Source organism: Macrobrachium rosenbergii, chromosome 39, assembly GCF_040412425.1.
Source record: "Macrobrachium rosenbergii isolate ZJJX-2024 chromosome 39, ASM4041242v1, whole genome shotgun sequence".
Lineage (NCBI taxonomy): Eukaryota > Metazoa > Arthropoda > Malacostraca > Decapoda > Palaemonidae > Macrobrachium > Macrobrachium rosenbergii.
Window position 1 is genome coordinate 4,615,001 of NC_089779.1, and position 20,000 is coordinate 4,635,000.

Here is a 20,000-nt window from a genome sequence, read left to right on the forward strand (position 1 = left end):
CGCTTTGAAAGTATGGGCATGGCCTGAACTTATAATTGAATTTCAGTATTATATTTGTTGGGATCTTAGACAGAAACGAAAGCAGCAGTGCACAGATTGGAGTGTATTTATCAGTGCAATGGATTCTAGTAATTTGCGGTCATGTGTATAAACATAAGGAGGAGCCTGCCTTTACACAACGAAGTGAACACTTCGAGAAGCGGATAATCAGTCTGTTAGCAGATGCTGTCTGAAAACAGTTCTTCACAACACCTGTTAACCTACTCATGCACGTTTATGTAGCTTACCGTGACAAGCCTCCGAGGCAAATCCCGGTCGTCCTCTTCCGTGATTTCCGCCTCGTACAGACGCCTGTCGAACACCGGAGGATTGTCGTTGATATCTTTCACGTTCACCTGTAGAGTGGCGCCGCCCTCGTGGCGGCCGTCCGAAACTAGTAAGAGCAGGTTGTACTGAGGAGAAAATAGAGTCATTCAGAATTTGAAACCATTTCATCAAAATGATAAGATTTTTTGGACTGAAATGAAAGAGGAAGCTTATCAGTAATCAAATAAAGTTTGATGTTATAGATCGTTTTCAGACCTGCGTGAAAATTGGTGGACCTAGTATTTTTTACAAAAATAGTTTTATGAAAAATCATAACTTCTTTTCCCTAAACAACTGATTATCAAGATAATCATTACTCGTCAGTAGACGTCCTCTGATGCATAAATGAAGCTTATCAGTAATCAAATAAAGTTTGAATTTATAGATCGTTTTCAGACCTGCGTGAAAATTGATGGACTTGGTATAATTTTTCGCAAAAATAGTTTTATGAAAAATCGCAACTTCTTCTCCCTAAACAGCTGATTATCCCGATAATCATTACTGGTCAGTAGACGTCCTCTGATGCATAATGTCTGCATATTTATGTGACATTTTACTCCCTTCTAAGGAAAGGTAGGATATATTTTTATCGGATACTGGACCCATTCATTTTCAGTTATGATATTGCGTAAACATGTGTCACACTCTGTCTCTCCATCTATCTGTATGTCTGCATGTTTGTTTGTTTATCAATCTATCTATCCTCCTATCTGTCTGTCTATCCGTCCGCTCCCTGGCCAAATTTGCTTCCTTAGGTTCGAAATACGAACCCTATTTTTTGTTTCGTAGTCGAGCGGTTGAGCCAGGTAGACTTCTCCTGTCAAGTTCCCAACGGCGAAAGTTCCGTCCTCATTGCCTTCCACGATCTGTAATTCAGGCAGAGACACTGAAAGGGGAGCAAAACACTTTCAGGAAACATATATATATATATATATATATATATATATATATATATATATATATATATATATATATATATATATATATATATATATATATATATGTATATAACTTTATCACATACACAATTGTTCTGTGCATTAGTAGAATTATTGAGGACCTCATTCAAACGGGATGGTATCTAATGGAGTATTTCTTCTCCATTATACTCCATTAGATACCATCTACTTTGAATGAGGTCTCTCAATAATATATATATATATATATATATATATATATATATATATATATATATATATATATATATATATATATATATATATTCCAAATACAACAATCAAATGCTAACACTAGGTGTCTTCGTAAACAAATGAAGTGTCTGCATGCAGATAGCACATTCACATAACACTTAACAAATCAAACTGAGGTCACAGTCTACCTTACTTATAAGAAATGAACTATTCCCTATTTGGACGCGTGTGATATCGACGTGAAAATAATGCGAACAAACGAAAATATTGACCTCCTGTCCACTACTTAAATCTTTAGGGGTAAAAGTTCAAGTCCTGATGTATTATGGTTCGAAAAAGGGGAGCAATGCCATAAAATTGTGGCTAACAGGGACATTCTGCTCTGACCGGCTTTTCAAAACAACATTCGTCACAGAAGCATAAAAGATTGGCGTGTGTAATGAGGCCACTTAAGAAGACTGAATCCCCATGGCAATAGCTGCGCAACCGTTTGAACTAAATTTCATTTCTAAAAGGGAAGAAGCTTTACATTTATATTTTTTCTGTTAGTAAAATGGAATTTCTTTCTGAAGCCTGTTAACACACTTGGTTTGGACGTATCTCTCCAAAGAAATACGTGAGCTAATGGTTTTATCCAGAAATTTAAATTTTAAGTTTTGAGCCCAGGATGTGAAGTTTTACAGTCAGTTGCGCTGCAGACACACATTACAAAATATTTTATTGTAGGGATAATTTTCTGAAGAATATTTCTGTACCTTGAAATAATGTAAAAATGAGAAAAAAGATACCAGAGAACTGGAAGGATTTTACGGGTGCTAAACAATTATATAAGAAAAATTATCATGCGTCACTAATCCTTAAATTAGATTACTTTCCATTTGTGGAACACAAACAACAGCATCTGTAAGAGGTCGTTAATAAGTATATGTATGAATATGTATAGCAGATCAGTTTTGGGATCAGGTCTGTCTCCTCACTGTCTTTGTCTGATAAAGGAACCTGTGCAGGTTTCGGACTGGTATCTATTCCATATTTTAGCCCACACTAATGCCGATGTATAAAAACATATTTCAAGAAGCGAAAAAGATTAAAAAAAAAAAACTGAGTAGCTGAAGACTCATCCTAATTGGAGAATAATAAAGATATCTGAAGTTAATCTTGACCTTCATCAAATCAAGCAACTGAAACAGAAAATCACAGAACTTATGCCGTCCAATCCTAAAGAAAACTATTAGCATAACAAAAAAATGATCAAACTTTGTTTGATGACTCGCGTAGAAAAGGAGATTGTCATCAACAAACAAGGAGTAACATGCTAAAATAATCTCAGCTGAACTACATAGTACATATATAAACATTATAATATTCAGGTTGATATTTTTTTCGTTGGTTAAAAAGACTTTCAACTCGTATGTAAACGTCTGCATTTGCTCCTAAAATCACCAATGACCCCTTTTTTTCACCCTTCCCTGCAAGCTCTCCTACATAGTTTCACACACACGTACAAACACACACATACACACATACACACACACACACATATATATTATATATATATGTGTGTGTGTGTGTATGTGTATGTATATACCTCATAACAGTCCAGTTCCTGTATACCTTTTTGGTATTAGGTTTTCTTTCAATATATTGCCTGCGACCCACAACAGTATACCACAATATACCACTCAAAAATAGTGTCAAGGAACTTCATCTGCAAATATCCATACTCATTAATCACTGACGTGTGGTTCCTTTTATACAGACATACATACAAATATATATATATATATATATATATATATATATATATATATATATATATATATATATATATATATATATATATATATATAGATAGAGAGAGAGAGAGAGAGAGAGAGAGAGAGAGAGAGAGAGAGAGAGAGAGAGAGAGAGAGAGAATTCAGCTTACCTTCGTCCAGGTCTGTGGCGTTGAGACTGAGAATAGTCTGGTTTATGGCCTCATCTTCGTCAACCTCTACCTCATAGAGGTTGTGCTCGAAGAATGGCGGATGATCGTTCTTGTCCGCCAGCCCCATTCGAAGGAACTTCGTCACTGGAACAAAAAAGAAGAGAAGAAAATATAAGTCTATTGCGCAGTGAAAGTGCTCTGATCAGAATGAAATGATGGCTGTATATCTGAAAAGTTTTAAGAGTTTTTGTATGTATAAACTATCTTTGTGAACGTCTGTATTCACTGATTAAACCGAATTGAGATGATGTGCAGTCCCTCAATTTTTTATGTACCTGCACTCAAAATACCACGTTTATTCGAAAAAAAAAGAAACTATGGTTTTATTAAACGACGTACTTAGAAAAGAAAATATTTATTTGTTGCTTAAATAACGAAGAGATCTATCAATCCTCAATGACATTTGAAGCAAAGCGAGATCTGGCGGGGTAGTTTCGTAAAGTTTTTGAGAGATCGATGATCTTCAGGCCTGTTTTGCAGTTTCTGTGCCCTGTCTTCATTAATGAGCTAATTAGGGTAAATGTTTTGGTGTCTAAACTCGGCATGTTTCATTGGTGAACATGATACTGATATTCGAATTCATCACAGTATGTACCATTATGGATTTCGTAACTTAGAAGCAGAGGCACAGAGAAAATTAGTTTTGGCGTCTTTGTGTAGATTTTCCATTTCCTGAACAATATGGCCGTGTCATGTTTCAGTAATTTCTGGCTGAAATCTGAAACTTGAATCATAAGATAATGTTAGTGGCTGTTTCCACCAATGCAATATGAACATCAGATTTAGCAGAAATGGCCGCCAACTTGACTTTCAAAATAGCCTGTCAATAAAAAAAAAACAAATATAAGAAAGTAATATTAAAACCTGAACAGCTGGAAAAAAGCACAGCAGATAGCAGTAGGTATATTGATCACTTTGCATGGAGAGGGTAACTTCGGGTGTTTTAAGACAGTTGCCTACTATCTATGTGTATAATACTAAAACTGAAACGTTTCTTTGTTTGTTTGCACACTGGACCACACGATCAAGTGTTAATTTAGCTGTGTCCTCCCTCTTCCCTCCCCTCCCTTCCCCTTCCCTTCCCCTCCCTTCCTCTTCCCCTTCCCTCCCCTTCCTCTTCCCCTTCCCTCTCCTCCCTTCCTCTTCCCCTTCCCCTTCCCCTTCCTCCGCCCCCTTCCCTCCACTCCCCTCCCCCTCCCTTCCTTCCCTTTCCTTCCTTCCTTCCCCTTCCTTGCACCCCTTCCCTCCCCTCCTCTTACCTCCTCCTTCCCCCTTCCCCTTCCCTCCCCTGCCCCCCTCCCCTCCCCTCTTCTCTCCTCCTTCCCTTCCCCTTCACTCTTCCCTCCCCTTCCCCTTCTCCTTCACTCTCCTCCCCCTCTCCTCCCCTTCCCCCTCCCTTTGACTCTTTTCCTCCCCTCCTCCTTCCTCCCCCTTCCCTCTACCCCTTCCCTTTCCCTTCCCCGTAAAGAGGGCTGGTGCTGGCTGTAGACTTTGTTACAAATGTGGTATATAAATTATGAGATGTTTACGTCTTTCAGTGCTGTTTGGTGCCAGAGAGTTTCAAATCTTTCATTTAATCATTTCCTTATAACTTCTCGTGCTTAATCAACATAGCTGAGTGGAAACATACGAGCACGTGTTGTAATAGGCTACTACTACTAATGCTCCTACTGCTATCAGTTTTCCGCAAAAGAAAACTATTGAAATGGTTTTGTCTATGTCCACACTTTTTCTGTCCGCCCTCAGATCTTAAAAACTATTGAGGCTAGTGGGCTGGAAACTGGTATGTTGATCATCCACCCTCCAATCAGCAAGTATACCAAATTGCAGCCCTCTAGCCTCAGTAGTTTTTATTTTATTTAAGGTTAAGTTTAGCTATGGATCGTGCGTCTGGCGCCGCTAGAGGTGCCAGCCGCCGACGCATCTTCGCTTGACCGCATCTGGGGAGCAACTGAGCGCTGCCTGGTTGTGGCTGAGAACTTCATACTGCAGCGCAACAAGAGTTTCATACAGCATTATACGCTGTACAGAAAACTCGATTGTGCCGAAGAAACTTCTGCCTATTGTTTACTTGTTTTTATTATAAATAATGAATATACACATACAAATATGATATATATACACGCAAATATATATATATATATATATATATATATATATATATATATATATATATATATATATATATATATATATATATAGTATATATATAAAATATATAATATATATATAATATATATATATATATATATATATATATATATATATATATATATATATATATATATATATATATATATATATATATATCCCTCTAGGCAATAGTATATGAAGAAATGGTGTCAAGATGTCACGATGTATATACAAAGGTATGGAAATGCTACTTTTTTCCTCGCAATAAAAAAGTGACCCAACGGGCCACGGGTGGTGTAGTAAAGCATAAAAATTAAATGCATTGCAACATAAGTAAACATTAGACTTTGACCTTTAAAAGTCTCATAAACATCAGTTACAAAATGAACCACTTAATTATTTTGGGTCAGGTTTTGGATCACTTTTATGATTAGAGTTATCGTCATTAGTTTATCATCATCTACCCCAGTGTAATTGGCAGCAAGTGTTCATGTTATCATGACTAGTTCGTTTCCTAACAACGGTTTCCCTATCTGAAATCATACATCCACCTTTAGAGGAGTTTGAAATAGGATGTGAATTACATTCACCCAGAACTCCAGCAAGTATGGACAAGACCTCCAGTTTTCTCTTTCCATTCCCAGTTGCGTTTTGTTTTTCGACCACAAAATTTAACTTTTTTGCAGGCCTGACATGTGTCCAAGCGACTACTAACTTAGATGCAGAGTGAGATATTTGCCATAGGAATTTGCGTTTAAGAATTATTTTTTAATAGTTTCTTGTTTATGTTAGTAAATTAAACTGGCTAGGAAGTTACAGTAATTGTTTTAATGTTCAGTTACATTTTTCACCTACTGAAAAGTTTGAACGTAACTATTGCCGCAGTGTCACCGATCTTGCAAAAAATTGTCACCGATATGTCTCAGGACAAAGGTTACCCTCGACTCTGTGAAGGTTTCTCTTTCAAATGACCAAAACGTGAATAAATCTGTATAAAGGTCAGTCCGTCACGGGCACACACAGGAGCTGACTTCAAAATATCGACCCACTACTCAACCTTACCATAGTCACAAAGGGGCAAGTAAGATTTTGACCTAATTTGTGACAGCAACAATTTTGCGAAGATACATTAATCCCCATTATTCATGCTAGATGTTAAGCCAGAAAACCTGATAGAAGTAGTGTCTCTCAATAGTATATATTTGTAATTGACACCGTCTCTTGAAAGCTGTCAGTACAAGTGGATTCTTTTAAATTTTTCAAGATAACCCACTTTATCTTTAAACCGGCCGAAACTGAAAGTAAAGGAATGAAATTTACTGGAGATTATTTGCACTAAATCCGCCAAAAGTTTATAAATTTTCACTGTTATTCAATGAATTTGAAGGAAATATGAGAAAGGGTTTATGATATTTCCCCCTTACTGTTTATAAAAGAGGAGGCAGTGATGGTTGCAGCAGTACAAAGAAGTGATTGCTCTGTTACAGTTCATGGTATATAGTCCACAAAATGAAGGCTGTGACGATATTATTTATGGTATAAAATATACCACAATAATGCAACGGTTTACTTTCACATTAATAATGGAAATTATTTTTTCATTGAGTGGTTTGAGATAGACTGAATCTCATGTCTTTCAGAAAGTTAAAATAATTCACTAACACGGATATTGATATTTTCTGAAAGACCCTTAGATTCAGAAACTTCATTTCGTGTGCCTGTATATCCTCCTTTTTCGAGAAACCATTTACATATCCTTACGACAGTAATATCTAAAAATGTTTGATTTTATTAAAAAGAAATAAAAATTTTGGGAATCAGCCCAGTTTCGTATGAAACTCTTCATAATGTCATGAGAAGCCGCACTATCTTCTGAGGGAGATACTGGTTTATATTTTACCGGGGAATTATTAAAGGTGAGGTGACATTCTGTTCAGTGTGAATATTTTCCCTTCATTTTGCCAGAACTTTGATTCTTTATCTTGAATTCTCATTATTGGTGTTGTTTTTCTGCTCTGATATTTTAAATAGAATTATGACCGTCTTCTCGGGCTGATTAGCTCTTTCGTTTGGTAAAGCAACCGGAACTTTTCGTAAATTAAAGAAGACTTTTTAAACCACTTCATTTGTAAGTTATATTCCTTCAGTTTCCACTGAGTTTCTATTCTCTCTCCTTTCTTCTGAAGATCGTCTGGATAACGTTATCACACTTGAGGTCGAACATCTCTAAATACCCTCCGGAATTCCTCCCGAAGAATAGATGTTGACCTCATCATTTCCTCTCAGGCAAGAAGGTTGGTTTTTAGCGCACGCGGAGAAATTTACTGGTACGTCTGAGTATTTCGAGGACGTTATTATTAACCTGAATATCTGCGGGCAGGGCAACTTTCCATTTACTATAAAGAAACCAAACTCGTTAGAAAGATTCTCTTTCTCTTCGCTAACTAACGAGTTCCAGCGGAGGTCCTATAGATTTTTTGGAAAATGCATCGGAATAATGAACACTGAGGTATTATGTTCCGAATCAGGAAGTCTAAAAGAATAATACGTTCCAGGGGAAAATCTTTTTACCAGAAGACGATGGCGGAAAAGTTTGGTAAAATATATATCCCTGTTTTGTTCAGAAACTCGACTTGCCAATGGGGAATGAAGAGACAGGAAAATAGAAAAATGTTCGCGGATAATGGAATAGTTTTCTGGTTATTCCTTTTTTACAACTGATTGCCAAGTGCACAGAGGCAATAAGCGAAAATTTTATTCTTTTCGATAAAAATGTTATTCATTTAACAATAACAACATTCAATATATTGCTAGTCCGTCGAATAACAGTTGGATTGAAAGCAATAAAAAAATTTGCTTCGGCCATTCACTTTGAAAATTGAGTTAAATGTCTGGATTTATGACCAGACTGAACCAAAAAGAATTTCCAAACCTGAAGGCAAGCGTATGGAAAACATATTCAAGATTTTATTCCCCTCCAAAAACTGAATACGAATGTGCATCCACTCATAATGACAAAAATGTTGTTAATTTTGTGATTGTTTTATTCATAGATTGATTGAGCTATAAATTGCCCAGATTTATGATCGTAGGTTAAATGGACTGATTCAGATGAAACTGTTTCGGTTCCCTTTGAAATTTAATAAGTTATGAAGTCTTCGTCAGGAATAGATAACCTTTCATTTTAATAAGCGCTTTGATTTTTAAGTAGTCTAGCTTTTTGAAAATGTTCTGCGTGCCGTGGCGCTGTTTGGCCTGACTCGGCTGATAAATGTGAAATCATAAATAAGGATCTGTGTTGATTCTGTAAAAAAAAAAAAAATGTGGGTCACTGAAGTTCTTGAATTAAATCTGAGAACACCTTTTAATGAGCATATCTGTATTTTCAAGATGGAAATACAGAACGAACGCTTCCGTGTGATAACTCGTGCTGAATCGTCAGCCTGCGGGGATGAACAGGTTTCCTATCTTGGACGAAAGTGCTGCTTCCTCATAAATATTCTCTTTAACGAAAACTGTGTGGTTCTTGACGCACCGAATGTTCTGGTCCTCCCCTTAACAGGGATCTATTTACCAAGCAGACCCTGCTGGGAGAAAGTGGTGCTTGCAAAGAATAAGATCAAAGCAAGAAAACACAAGCACTACTATCGATGAGAATGTTCACACAATACTGTAGTCATTCTTTGAAACAATTTTCAAGTAAGCAAAATATATGAAACCCCGTAGGTGATCAGTGCCATCAGTGCACCTTGCGTGGTGCACTGTAAGTATACCTTAGTTTAACCAGACCACTGAGGTGACTAACAGCTCTCCTAGGGCTGGCCCGAAGGATTAGACTTATTTTACGTGGCTAAGAACCAACTGGTTACCTAGCAAAGGGACCTACAGCTTATTATGGAATCCGAACCACATTATGACGAGAAATGAATTTCTATCACCAGAAATAAATTCCTCTAATTCTTCATTGGCCGGACGGAGAGTCGAACGCTTGGCCAACAGCGTGCTAGCCGAGAGCTCTACCTACACCCCCAATGAAGAATTACTAAAAGGAGTTTGCAGGGCGCCTTCGGCCCCTAACCTTTTACTTTACACCCATTCCATTACCTTTCGTCTGTCTTGCTATCCAAGTCCTCTAATTGTTAGTTCTCAGTGCTACTGCGTGGTCATCTCCCAGTTCTACCTATTAGAATTTTGTACTTCATTACCTTTATTTTCCGGATCCCTTTCTGATGCTGCCCAACCACTCCAACTCATTCTTTTCACTGTCTTCAGCGCTGAATGGCTGAGAGTGCCCAGCCCTTGGCCTGACAGTCTAAATTTCATTAATCAACCAAAATGCATGAAAGCACTCCGTTTTATGTGTCGTATATAAATGTAAGGGAAAAATGAAGTCGCGCAATAAAGCTTTTGTGTGAGGGGAAATGAGAGGAGATTGCTAAGAAAACTCGACGTTTTGATGTCTCAGGAAATTAATTTGCTAAGATGAAATGGCAATTAAGGGGCACTGGGTTATTACGCACGGAAAACATCAAACCGAAAAAACTAAAAATGTCAGTTCGAATGAAGACGAAAACGAAATTAATCTCACGAGAACTCTGCGAAAATAATATCCACTTTTGATATAACTGATATGAGGAATATGTGTCGATGCTTTTCCTTATTTATAGTATGCAATACTTACGTAAATAGGGATTTTGTTATAAAATAGAAAAATATGTCACTAAAACATAATAGGTAGAAAAGTGTATTATTTTTTCATAATTAGTAACTAAACGTTTTCAAATCAAGGGGTGTGCCGAGTGGAATACTAAAACATTATCATCCCGGCCTATGAGCTTGAAATACCCATTTGTTTGTCAGAAATACTATTATTGTACGGGTACGAGAGAGTTTAAAGCAACGCACTATGTCCTAGAATCCCTGGTTATTTATCTAGGGAATTCTATGAACAGGATAATACTCCGGAAGCCGTTTTGGCCTCGTATTTGCTTCAGTTTTATTAAAAAGACCTTGTATTGCTAGGTACAGTTTAAATCAAGTGAAGGTTAACAGTGGATTATCCCCTTAGAACGTTTTAATACCGTTTTTATTCTTAAAGAATAAAAAAAAAATAAAGGAAAATGCATCCCTGGATTAACATTTTAATACCGTTTTAATTCTTAAAGAATAAAAAAAAATTAAAGGAAAATGTATCCCCGGGTAACATTTCGTGCTTAAATATATTTAGTTTGAAGTAAAATATTAATTTTACCTAGCGAAAAACTGAGCGGGAGGAACAATAGAGGCAGGGCGCCATTGCAAGCGGTGAGAGTTTTCGAGAGCACCTGACTACGAAACCAGGACAGGTGTCGCCAACTTCCGCAAGGTTATTACTGTGGTTTTCTCGAGGTGTTGTTATATCGTCTGGTTGGAATGGTTGTATTCTCTCTTCATCTTCTGTAATCGCGCGAAACTTGCATCATTTCCGCAGAATGGACTCATAATTTGCTTCGTTCTTGACACTTTTCACGCCATGCTCAAGAATAGGAAAAAAAAAAAAAGAAACGCTGGCACGTAGTAAGGAATGTTTTCAAGTGGGGTTTTCTTTTTCTAAATTTCTCACTTTTTTTTTTTTTTTTTGCATCTTTGCACTTTTTCCATCTTTTTCGGAAGGCCTTTACTTTCGTTTGGATGTTTTTACCTTAACATTCCATTGCTCTTTTTTGACTTACAAGTTACCAACGATTTTCTTTATAATAAAAGCGGTGCTTGTTCACTGAGAAAGTAACTAGAAAGCTCAACACTCTTAAAGTATAACTTTGAAATACGAAAGTAAAACTGCTTAATTGTGTTCAAATTGCCAGTGTCCAATGAGAATATTAACAAAAACATCAAGAAATCATATGCGAGATGAAACATTACTTACCTAGTAGTGTGCTGTTGGTGATGACACGTAATATGGCATCCATTTTGACTGGCTTGAGGGTTAATTCTTACGTCAGTCGGGAATAAGACTCTGCTTCCTTTTAGATGGTTAAAATTGCATTGTACGAGACAATGAGTTTATAAAGGTTATTCTTTCATTTTCCAAGTTCACGATACCCGTAGATAGCCGGTGATAAAGTCAGTGCAGTGGGAACGGATCATCAGCACTCAATTACTTCCACCAGTTAAAACTTATATTTACAAAGTAAACATGACAATAAGTTCTGCCAAGTCATGGTGACATTTATAGCCCAACGGGAATCGATTGTTTAAAAACAGTAGTTAATCAGTAATATTTCGCTAGGTGTGCATATGCCCCTGCGTAAGAGAGTTTTACATTTTGATGTCCACTCTCTTCCGCGAGTGTTTTCAAAATGAAATCTGCTGTTTCTTTTATATCCTGTTGCTGAATGTATACATTTTAATTAGTGTGTTTTCGTATTTCTGAAAGGAATCACATTACAAAATCAAGTCATCACAATTACGCGTACGTTTCACCTTGTTGACGTATTCGCACTGTAAGCCATCATGCAATATTTTTTTTTTTTAAAGATTGGGAGATCTGAAACCAAGAATCACATACCAATAGTCATTTTTATCGTTATTAATATCACATTTTTTTTCTCGTCTGAACAGTACTTATTAGAAAAGTTATTAGGGAAAATCGAGTGAAACAAAATGAACACTAAAGAATACGATAGGTAAATATATCCCCATTTGGTTTCCATCAGAATTCGGCACACTTTTATTTCCTGTCCTTTCGGTTCCCGCAATCACTCGCTCTTTCAATCACAAGCAGAGCAGAAGTCCATTCACACGATCTTAGAGTCGGGATGCGCGCTGAGAAAAGAAAAAGCGGTTATGGAAGAAAGGGTTCACCAAGGGCTTTGGTTTTGTTGTCATTGACGGACTTTTGAGGTACAGTTGACACGAACTCCGTTAAGAAATACATATTCTGCATTTCATTTAGTAGTTATGAAATATTTTCATCGCTGGAAATTTCGGTATGTCGTCCATTATTCCAGCTCATTGCTTCATTTATATCTCGTGAAAGATTACATGTATACATATGTATGTATACACAGACACACACATACACACACACACACACACACATATATATATATATATATATATATATATATATATATAGAGAGAGAGAGAGAGAGAGAGAGAGAGAGAGAGAGAGAGAGAGAGAGAGAGAAAAGAGGAATGTATATATATTCTACTTGCACGTTTGTCTAGTTTTCAGATCGAGAGATTTTTTTATTTTTCTTACTGACTTCAACAATGAAACCCTACGTCGTTAGCCGATATTCTCCGACTTTGAAGGAAGTCAAATAGCGCAAGCAATGTCCCTTTCAGTCAAAAATTGTCAGGAATGCAGGACCACTCTCAGTATGCGTCTTTGAGATTTCCCCCTCTTCTAAAAGCTGGAACCGTTCGGTTGTAACAACATACTTTTATCGGGATGAAGGAGACGACAGTATTGTAGCCTTGTTAGTACTGCCAGTATGTGGTTTTTGAGTTATTTTTCGAAATGTACGAGTATTTTAATGCTTTCGGTTTGTGCAGCTGGGTGGGAATCAACAGATGGCCTGGAACGGTTTGCATCAACTGAATTCGTTACTTTACTGTGCATCGTGTACACGATTTATTGTCAAAACAGTTTATGAATAACGTTTTTATTGTCTGCATAACGAAAACGGAGGGAAACCGTGTGTCCTCTGTATTTTCAGTCCAAGGAAATGAATAATTCTGTCCTTAGCTAAGAGCAGAATTATTTAGCAGCAATCCATCATGGTGGATTTTTACTTAGTGTGTGTTATGTATAAAAAAATAAGACGTAAATGGGGTTTCAGCCATCCGCCACTTACGATGGTGAAAGTGAGTTGGGTAGGAATGTAAAGGGGTTTTTAATAGCTGTTTCAATACGTTATTAGGTAATGGAGTCAATATGTCTGAAGGAGACAGAATCTACAGATTCAGGGGATTATTTTTTCCGAAAGACAAAATAATCTAGTACTCATGACTTGATGGGTGATGAGCCACTATTTAAAATCGATTTCTATAGCGTACATATCAAGAACACATATTTGAAAGGTAATAGAAGGAAGATTGTCTACACTGTTTTCCCGTTGAAGAGAAGTGTGGCAGACGGCATGTATGAGGAGATTCTTCTACCATGCTATTCTGAGGTTTCGTGATAGTGGAAAAATCAGGTAGGCAGATTGATGAGAGGGACTGAGTGATGTACCAACAGGACGTTGGCATCGATACAAATATTAATTCACGCAGAAAAAGGATCAAGGAACAAGTGCTTCTGTTATGTTGTCTTATTCTGTCATCATAAATTTGTTCTTAAAATATAACAACCATTACGTCGCTCTCTCGGTCACAGACTCGTCCCCAAGTATTCGGGCTAATCAACATTTCCCCGTGTCAAGACAATTACGTTGTAAATCAGGGTTATCGTGAATTATTGAATTATGAAGACGGAGGGGCAAGTGTTAATGATATTCAGTGTAATGGCTCCTACATACCAGATGTGAGCTTGCTCGGAATCATTCTCGATGCATATTCCGAGTACCGGATTTGGACGTCAAACTCGTAAGTATACCTTAGTTTAACCAGACCACTGAGCTGATTAACAGCTCTCCTAGGGCTGGCCCGAAGGATTAGATTTATTTTACGTGGCTAAGAACCAACTGGTTACCTAGCAACGGCACCTACAGCTTATTGTGGAATCCGAACCACATTATGACGAGAAACGAATTTCTATCACCAGATATAAATTCCTCTAATTCTTCACTGGCCGGTCGGAGAGTCGAACGCTGGGCCAACAGCGTGCTAGCCGAGAGCTCTACCCACTTTTCCAATGAAGAACTATGGGACTATTGACTGGATGTGTGTATATTGCAGGTGCGTTTGTGTGTATGGAATGTACTGTACACAGCAACAGACTGGCAGAAAATTTGATAATTGGCTTTTTGCATCCCAAAGTAAGTTATGAGAAATGAAATAATGACGTCGCTTGTGAAGGGAGGCTGCATCGACCGCCACCCTAACTTTAATCTCCCGTGTACAGTACCACAGATGCATGCCCAGACCCTGGTAGTTGTGACGTCAGATAACCCACAATTAATCAATCAATCAATGCCCAGACGGTCGTCAGATGCAACGGATTTCCTTATATTCATGTTTTCTTTTGTTTCGAATGATGTATTATTTGTCATCACGTTAATAATTACTGCCGACAGAAATGAATAAAAAAAAAAAAAATTTCAAATCCGAAATGACCCACTAAGACTAATGTGATGAGGAATGAGTCTTGGTTCGTCAAACATTTATTTTTACAAAGTATCTGACGGTTTTCATTACCCATTCGAGAGAAACGAAACCAGTTGCGAGAGTTTTGGGTTGATTCCGTATGACCCGTTTGTGGTATGTACGCAAAACAAGACATTCTTGAGGGACTCTAATTGAAGTGTGGTCTGCGGTTATGCTCTGAACTGGAGCGAAGCCTTGACGTGCGGCTAGTTTACCAACTTGTTCGTGGCATGTTTAGAGGCGTGTACGTCGCATGTTCCTGACATGTTACTGTCATTGTTTAGGAAGGATGTTGTTCGTGTAGCTACTGTTACATTCCGACATTGTTTAACCAAATTTATATTAAACTACTCCATCCTGAACCCTGTTTTCTGGTATAAAAGTGCAACTTACGACCATATTATACCTGACACAAACATTCCCATGCTGAGGAATTATAGCCATTGTGCCAGGATTCCTGCATTCCGTTGGGAGTTATAGGTGTAATAGAACGACTGCGTTGTCGAGGTACAAAGCAATATCAAGTCAAGAATAAGAGCGAAATGTCCTTTTCCTATCTGTCCGTATTCTTCCTGTCTCAGGTAACGTATACAGGAAGGGCCCCCGTTGGCTGCCATGCCATTGAAATAAGGTCTTATTACTATGGCATCTTAGAATTTGTATCTCGATATCTAATAATTTAATAAAATTACCGTATACAAAAACAATAAAGTGAAAACAAACAAGCATTTACCGTTTGAATATTTTTTTCATTTGTCGATAGTTACTATTTCAATTTCCATTTTTTTCCCATATGTTACGCTCTTTTCGCAGACCATGTTTAGTGGCATCGGCAGTGTGCGTCTCATGACAAAATACGAATTAAATCAAAGTTCTTGTCAAGGAAACAGCCCAAGCACAGCAAATGAGATCGGGAGTTCAGAGCAGAGAAAAAAAACTGCGTTGGTGTCATTTGCCATCAAAGCTTGAGATTTGAAACATTAGAACTGGTCTTCTTACAACAAAAGGTAGTTAATAAATTGTACTTAAATGAAACTTGTCATTATAAGGTCATAAAAGTTTTTCAAAAAAATTTTAATTGTGCAAGGGATTCCAAAGTCTCAGCGGTATCAGAAATCGTAACTTTGTCAGTAACAAGTTGATCGTTTTTCAAGTAAATTCTCACATGATCTGGCTATGCTTCCAAAGACCACCTATGCATTCTGAGAAAATGGCCATGCTTAGTCGTTAATGCGTGGAGTCACTGACGTATTTGCTGTATGAAAATCCTTTACTTGCCATTATGATTGTCCCGGTAAAGGCCTGCATATATTGTCTCCTTTCTGTCCACTGCCTTGTTGGCTATATTGAGATGAGGAAGTTACCTCTAAGTCTGGTTTATTTGTTTGTTGGCACGGTTACATAGAAATTTTCTGCATCATTTTTCTCTTAAATTTTGCCAAAGGTGGCCATCGTCAGTTGCAGCAAGTAACTAGAAAGTTGGAGAGGAATGTAAACTTTTGAGAATGGACTTTTTGAGAGGAATGTAAACTTCTGAGAAGGGACCTCTTGAGGGGAATGTAAACTTTTGAGAAGGGACCTCTCGAGGGGAATGTAAACTTTTGAGAAGGGACCTCTTGAGAGGAATGTAAACTTTTGAGAAGGGACCTCTTGAGAGGAATGTAAACTTTTGAGAAGGGACCTCTTGAGGGGAATGTAAACTTTTGAGAAGGGACCTCTTGAGAGAAATGTAAACTTCTGAGAAGGGACCTCTTGAGGGAAATTTAAACTTTTGAGAAGGGACCTCTTGAGAGGAATTTAAATTTTTGAGAAGGGACCTCTTGAGAGGAATGTAAACTTTTAAGAGGGACCTCTTGAGAGGAATTTAAAGTTTTGAGAAAGGCCCTCTTGGTGTGGGTATTTCTGAGACTTACCATAAGTTTGCGAAGTGTCCTCCCAAATATCGCCTCGAATTCTTATTCAAAAAAGAAATAAGTTCAGCAAGACATTTGTCTTTCTGTTGACTGGTTGGTTGCCAGGTCAATATAATAAAACTTTCAAACCGTAGGAGGCTACATTCGATGATAGTTCAACGATACTACTCAACATCAATGACGATAGCAGAACTGAACTTCTAAGTGCCACGTTTCAACTCTCGTTGTTGAAAAGACGCGTTTCAAATTAAAAAAAATTATAATAATTATTTGTCACTATAAGCATATGATCAGGAAATATTTCATTGCAAACTTTAATGAATCATGATGATTTTCATATGCTGTTGTAACCTCGTGTAAAAATGCCTTATATTGATCGTGCCAAAATGTTTCCGTCACGACGAAAAGTGAAATATCGCCTGCGATTTCTCTGCTGAATTGTTCGGGAAACTAAAAGCCTCCAATTCTTGGGGTAAAACGATCATTAATCCTGGAAGATTGGGTATGTTGAAACGGCTCTGGCTTATTGATTGCCATATTCGTTTCATTCGTCTCAGATTGCCGCTGTGTAAAACTCATGAAGGCAGCAGATACAATTAAAACCCAAAGCGAATTTATGGCTTTTCATCTTTATTTCTCTGCACCATCTGAAGTGGCTAGTGCTTACTCTCTCTCTCTCTCTCTTCTTCTCTCTCTCTCTCTCTCTCTCTCTCTCTCTCTCTCTCTCTCTCTCTCTCTCTCTCTCTCTCTCTCTCTTAACCAGTCGGTTCAACATTTTCAACTCTATTACAGTAATTTGTTCCTTTTTACCTTGGCTAATTTTTTTTATAAATACTGGAAGAGAATATATAATTGCTAAATATTTAATTGATATATCGACACCATAGGGATAGAAACTTGGTGGATTGCCGAACTAGTTCTCAACGTTTGTCATTTTTATAGATGTACCAGTTTAAGGCAGTTATTCCTTTTATTGAATTTAAAGTCAGGCTTCATACATCTCTCTCTCTCTCTCTCTCTCTCTCTCTCTCTCTCTCTCTCTCTCTCTCTCTCTCTCTCTCTCTCTCTCTCTCTCTCTCTCTGTTTGGGTGTGTGATTTCCTCTACTACAAAACACAAGTTATAACTTCGATAGTTCTCCTGTCCTGATTCCATATTTACTCTTTCGGTGAAATTAAATTTATTCTTACTGGGGAATAGTATAGATGAAAAACTGCGTAAGCAGAAGAGTAAAAAGATTGTTACTCTTTTATTGTTTCCAACACTGTTGGATTTTCGAGTAACTTTTATTTGGTTAGAATGTTTCAGAAATTCTATAAAATGTCTAAGAGAGAGAGAGAGAGAGAGAGAGAGAGAAGAGAGAGAGAGAGAGAGAAGAGAGAGAGATGGTGGGTTAACGATTCGATATTGTTTTACGTCCCTGGTCTTAATTTGAAGTCAGTCTCTCTTGATTATTCTTTGAAAACTCAATCAAGTTAAATTATGCCAAGATGGTTTGCGTAGTCTTGTTTTTAATTATCTTTAGATTTTTTTTTTCATCTTAAACACATTTCCGAAAATGCAGGAGAACTAGTCGGAAACGTTTAATTACTTGATTTTCTTTTTGGTACAAAAGTACATTAATTTTTTTGTCAAAGTCACTGTATTATTTTCATAAGCACAAAAAATACGCATAAAAGTTAACTGCTGTCACATCTTCAGCAACATTGTGCAGCTGCTGTTTACTACGTCAGATTTATGGCCCGCTGGCCTCGCGAATGTTTGTGGTGGACGTCACTGATATTCCAGGAGGAATGTGAGTTGTGAACAAAAAGGGACAGGTTAATTCAATTTATGTTGATGGGTTCCACTGTATTTGTGTTTTCGTTTTTCACTTCTGGGGTTTGTTCGTTTCCTGAATTAATCATACTTTTTAACACTAGATAAATATGTAATTCTTTTGTATGTTTGTTGTTGCTCTCTCTCTCTCTCTCTCTCTCTCTCTCTCTCTCTCTCTCTCTCTCTCTCTCTCTCTCACACACACACACACACAAACACACAAATTTTGTGTGGTTATACGATGATTAATTGTGTTATGGCGGGTCGTAAAACTGTTTCTATGTCCTGTTAAACAAAATTCTCTATTTTTAAGTTTTGCGCATTTTTTTTTTTTTTTGAGGGTGGGTGGGGCGGTTCCATTTCTAAATGTTTCTAGGATTGAGTTAGTTTCCAACCTTTTATATTGTAGCAATACATAAAACCCAAAGGCGTATGCTGTTTTGAATGGGAAATACTGAAGTGAGACTGTTTCAAATAAAAATGGAAAATTCGTTGGTAATGCATTCTTAGCATGCTTAGAATAATTAGACTTAAACTTGGGGAAACTAAAACGTTTAAGTGTATAATGTTTCTTTTATGATACCGAAAGATTTGATCTAAAACCAGTTTTGATTTGTGCGTACTTAGCAGCAGAAGTAATGGCATTAGAAAATTTTAAATTCCAAAAAAATCTGAAGAAAAGTCATTTGGCCCCTCTAGGTACATCAAAATTATTTTCCAAAGACAAGCTGCTTGTTATACTGTAATTATGTTAATCATATAATGGAGAATTCTGAAGACAGCTAAACTTTCAGTAAGAAAGACGCAAAAATCTCTCCAAAATGAAAGGTGCGTTTCCTAGCCCCTAAAATCGCATACTTTTTATGTGGCAATAAACGCGGTATATCTGATCGAATAACCAATTTCCATTTTGCATCGAAGATGTATAAAGAAAATGAGATTACCTTCGGATCTTAGTTTCAGCTGAAAAATCACAACTACACGTCTTGTTAATGCGCCTTGAGACTATGCTAAGACTTCAACATACTTCATTGTGCATAATGGGAAAAGTCAGCAACCTCTGCAAGACTGATCTTATTCGTTAGGCAACCGATCAGGCCAACAATAGAGGCTAACACCAGGGAGGAGAGGTGTAGCCTTAGAGGTACAGATATTAGACTGAAGACCCCTGCAGTCTATTATGTAAATCAGTGCGCACCGGCTGCCATGCACAGGCACGCGCCGGCTATTGTAAGAGAGCCAAGTATGTAGGATAATCCAGACATGACAGGTACGTTAGTAATAAAATTTAGGGCTCTTGCAGGTTTACGGGACCGGAAGAGGTACCGGGAGATTGCAA

At 37.4% G+C, this 20,000-nt stretch overlaps 1 protein-coding gene across 2 annotated transcripts in view; it reads right to left on the bottom strand.

Moving 5' to 3' along the window:
• Nucleotides 1-20,000, bottom strand: part of LOC136825664 (neural-cadherin-like) — a 342,994-nt gene that overhangs the window by 21,607 nt on the left and 301,387 nt on the right. Inside the window, exons 1-4 of one of the 2 annotated variants that reach the window (XM_067082349.1) lie at nucleotides 11,543-12,163; nucleotides 3,445-3,588; nucleotides 1,137-1,252; nucleotides 288-452 (exon numbers count right to left, since the gene is read on the bottom strand). In XM_067082349.1, coding sequence (XP_066938450.1) covers nucleotides 288-452; nucleotides 1,137-1,252; nucleotides 3,445-3,588; nucleotides 11,543-11,585 — 468 coding nt within the window. In that variant the 5' untranslated portion in view covers nucleotides 11,586-12,163. Of the gene's footprint in view, nucleotides 1-287; nucleotides 453-1,136; nucleotides 1,253-3,444; nucleotides 3,589-11,542; nucleotides 12,164-20,000 lie in introns of those variants that run through there. The other variant, XM_067082348.1, reaches the window with a different exon arrangement.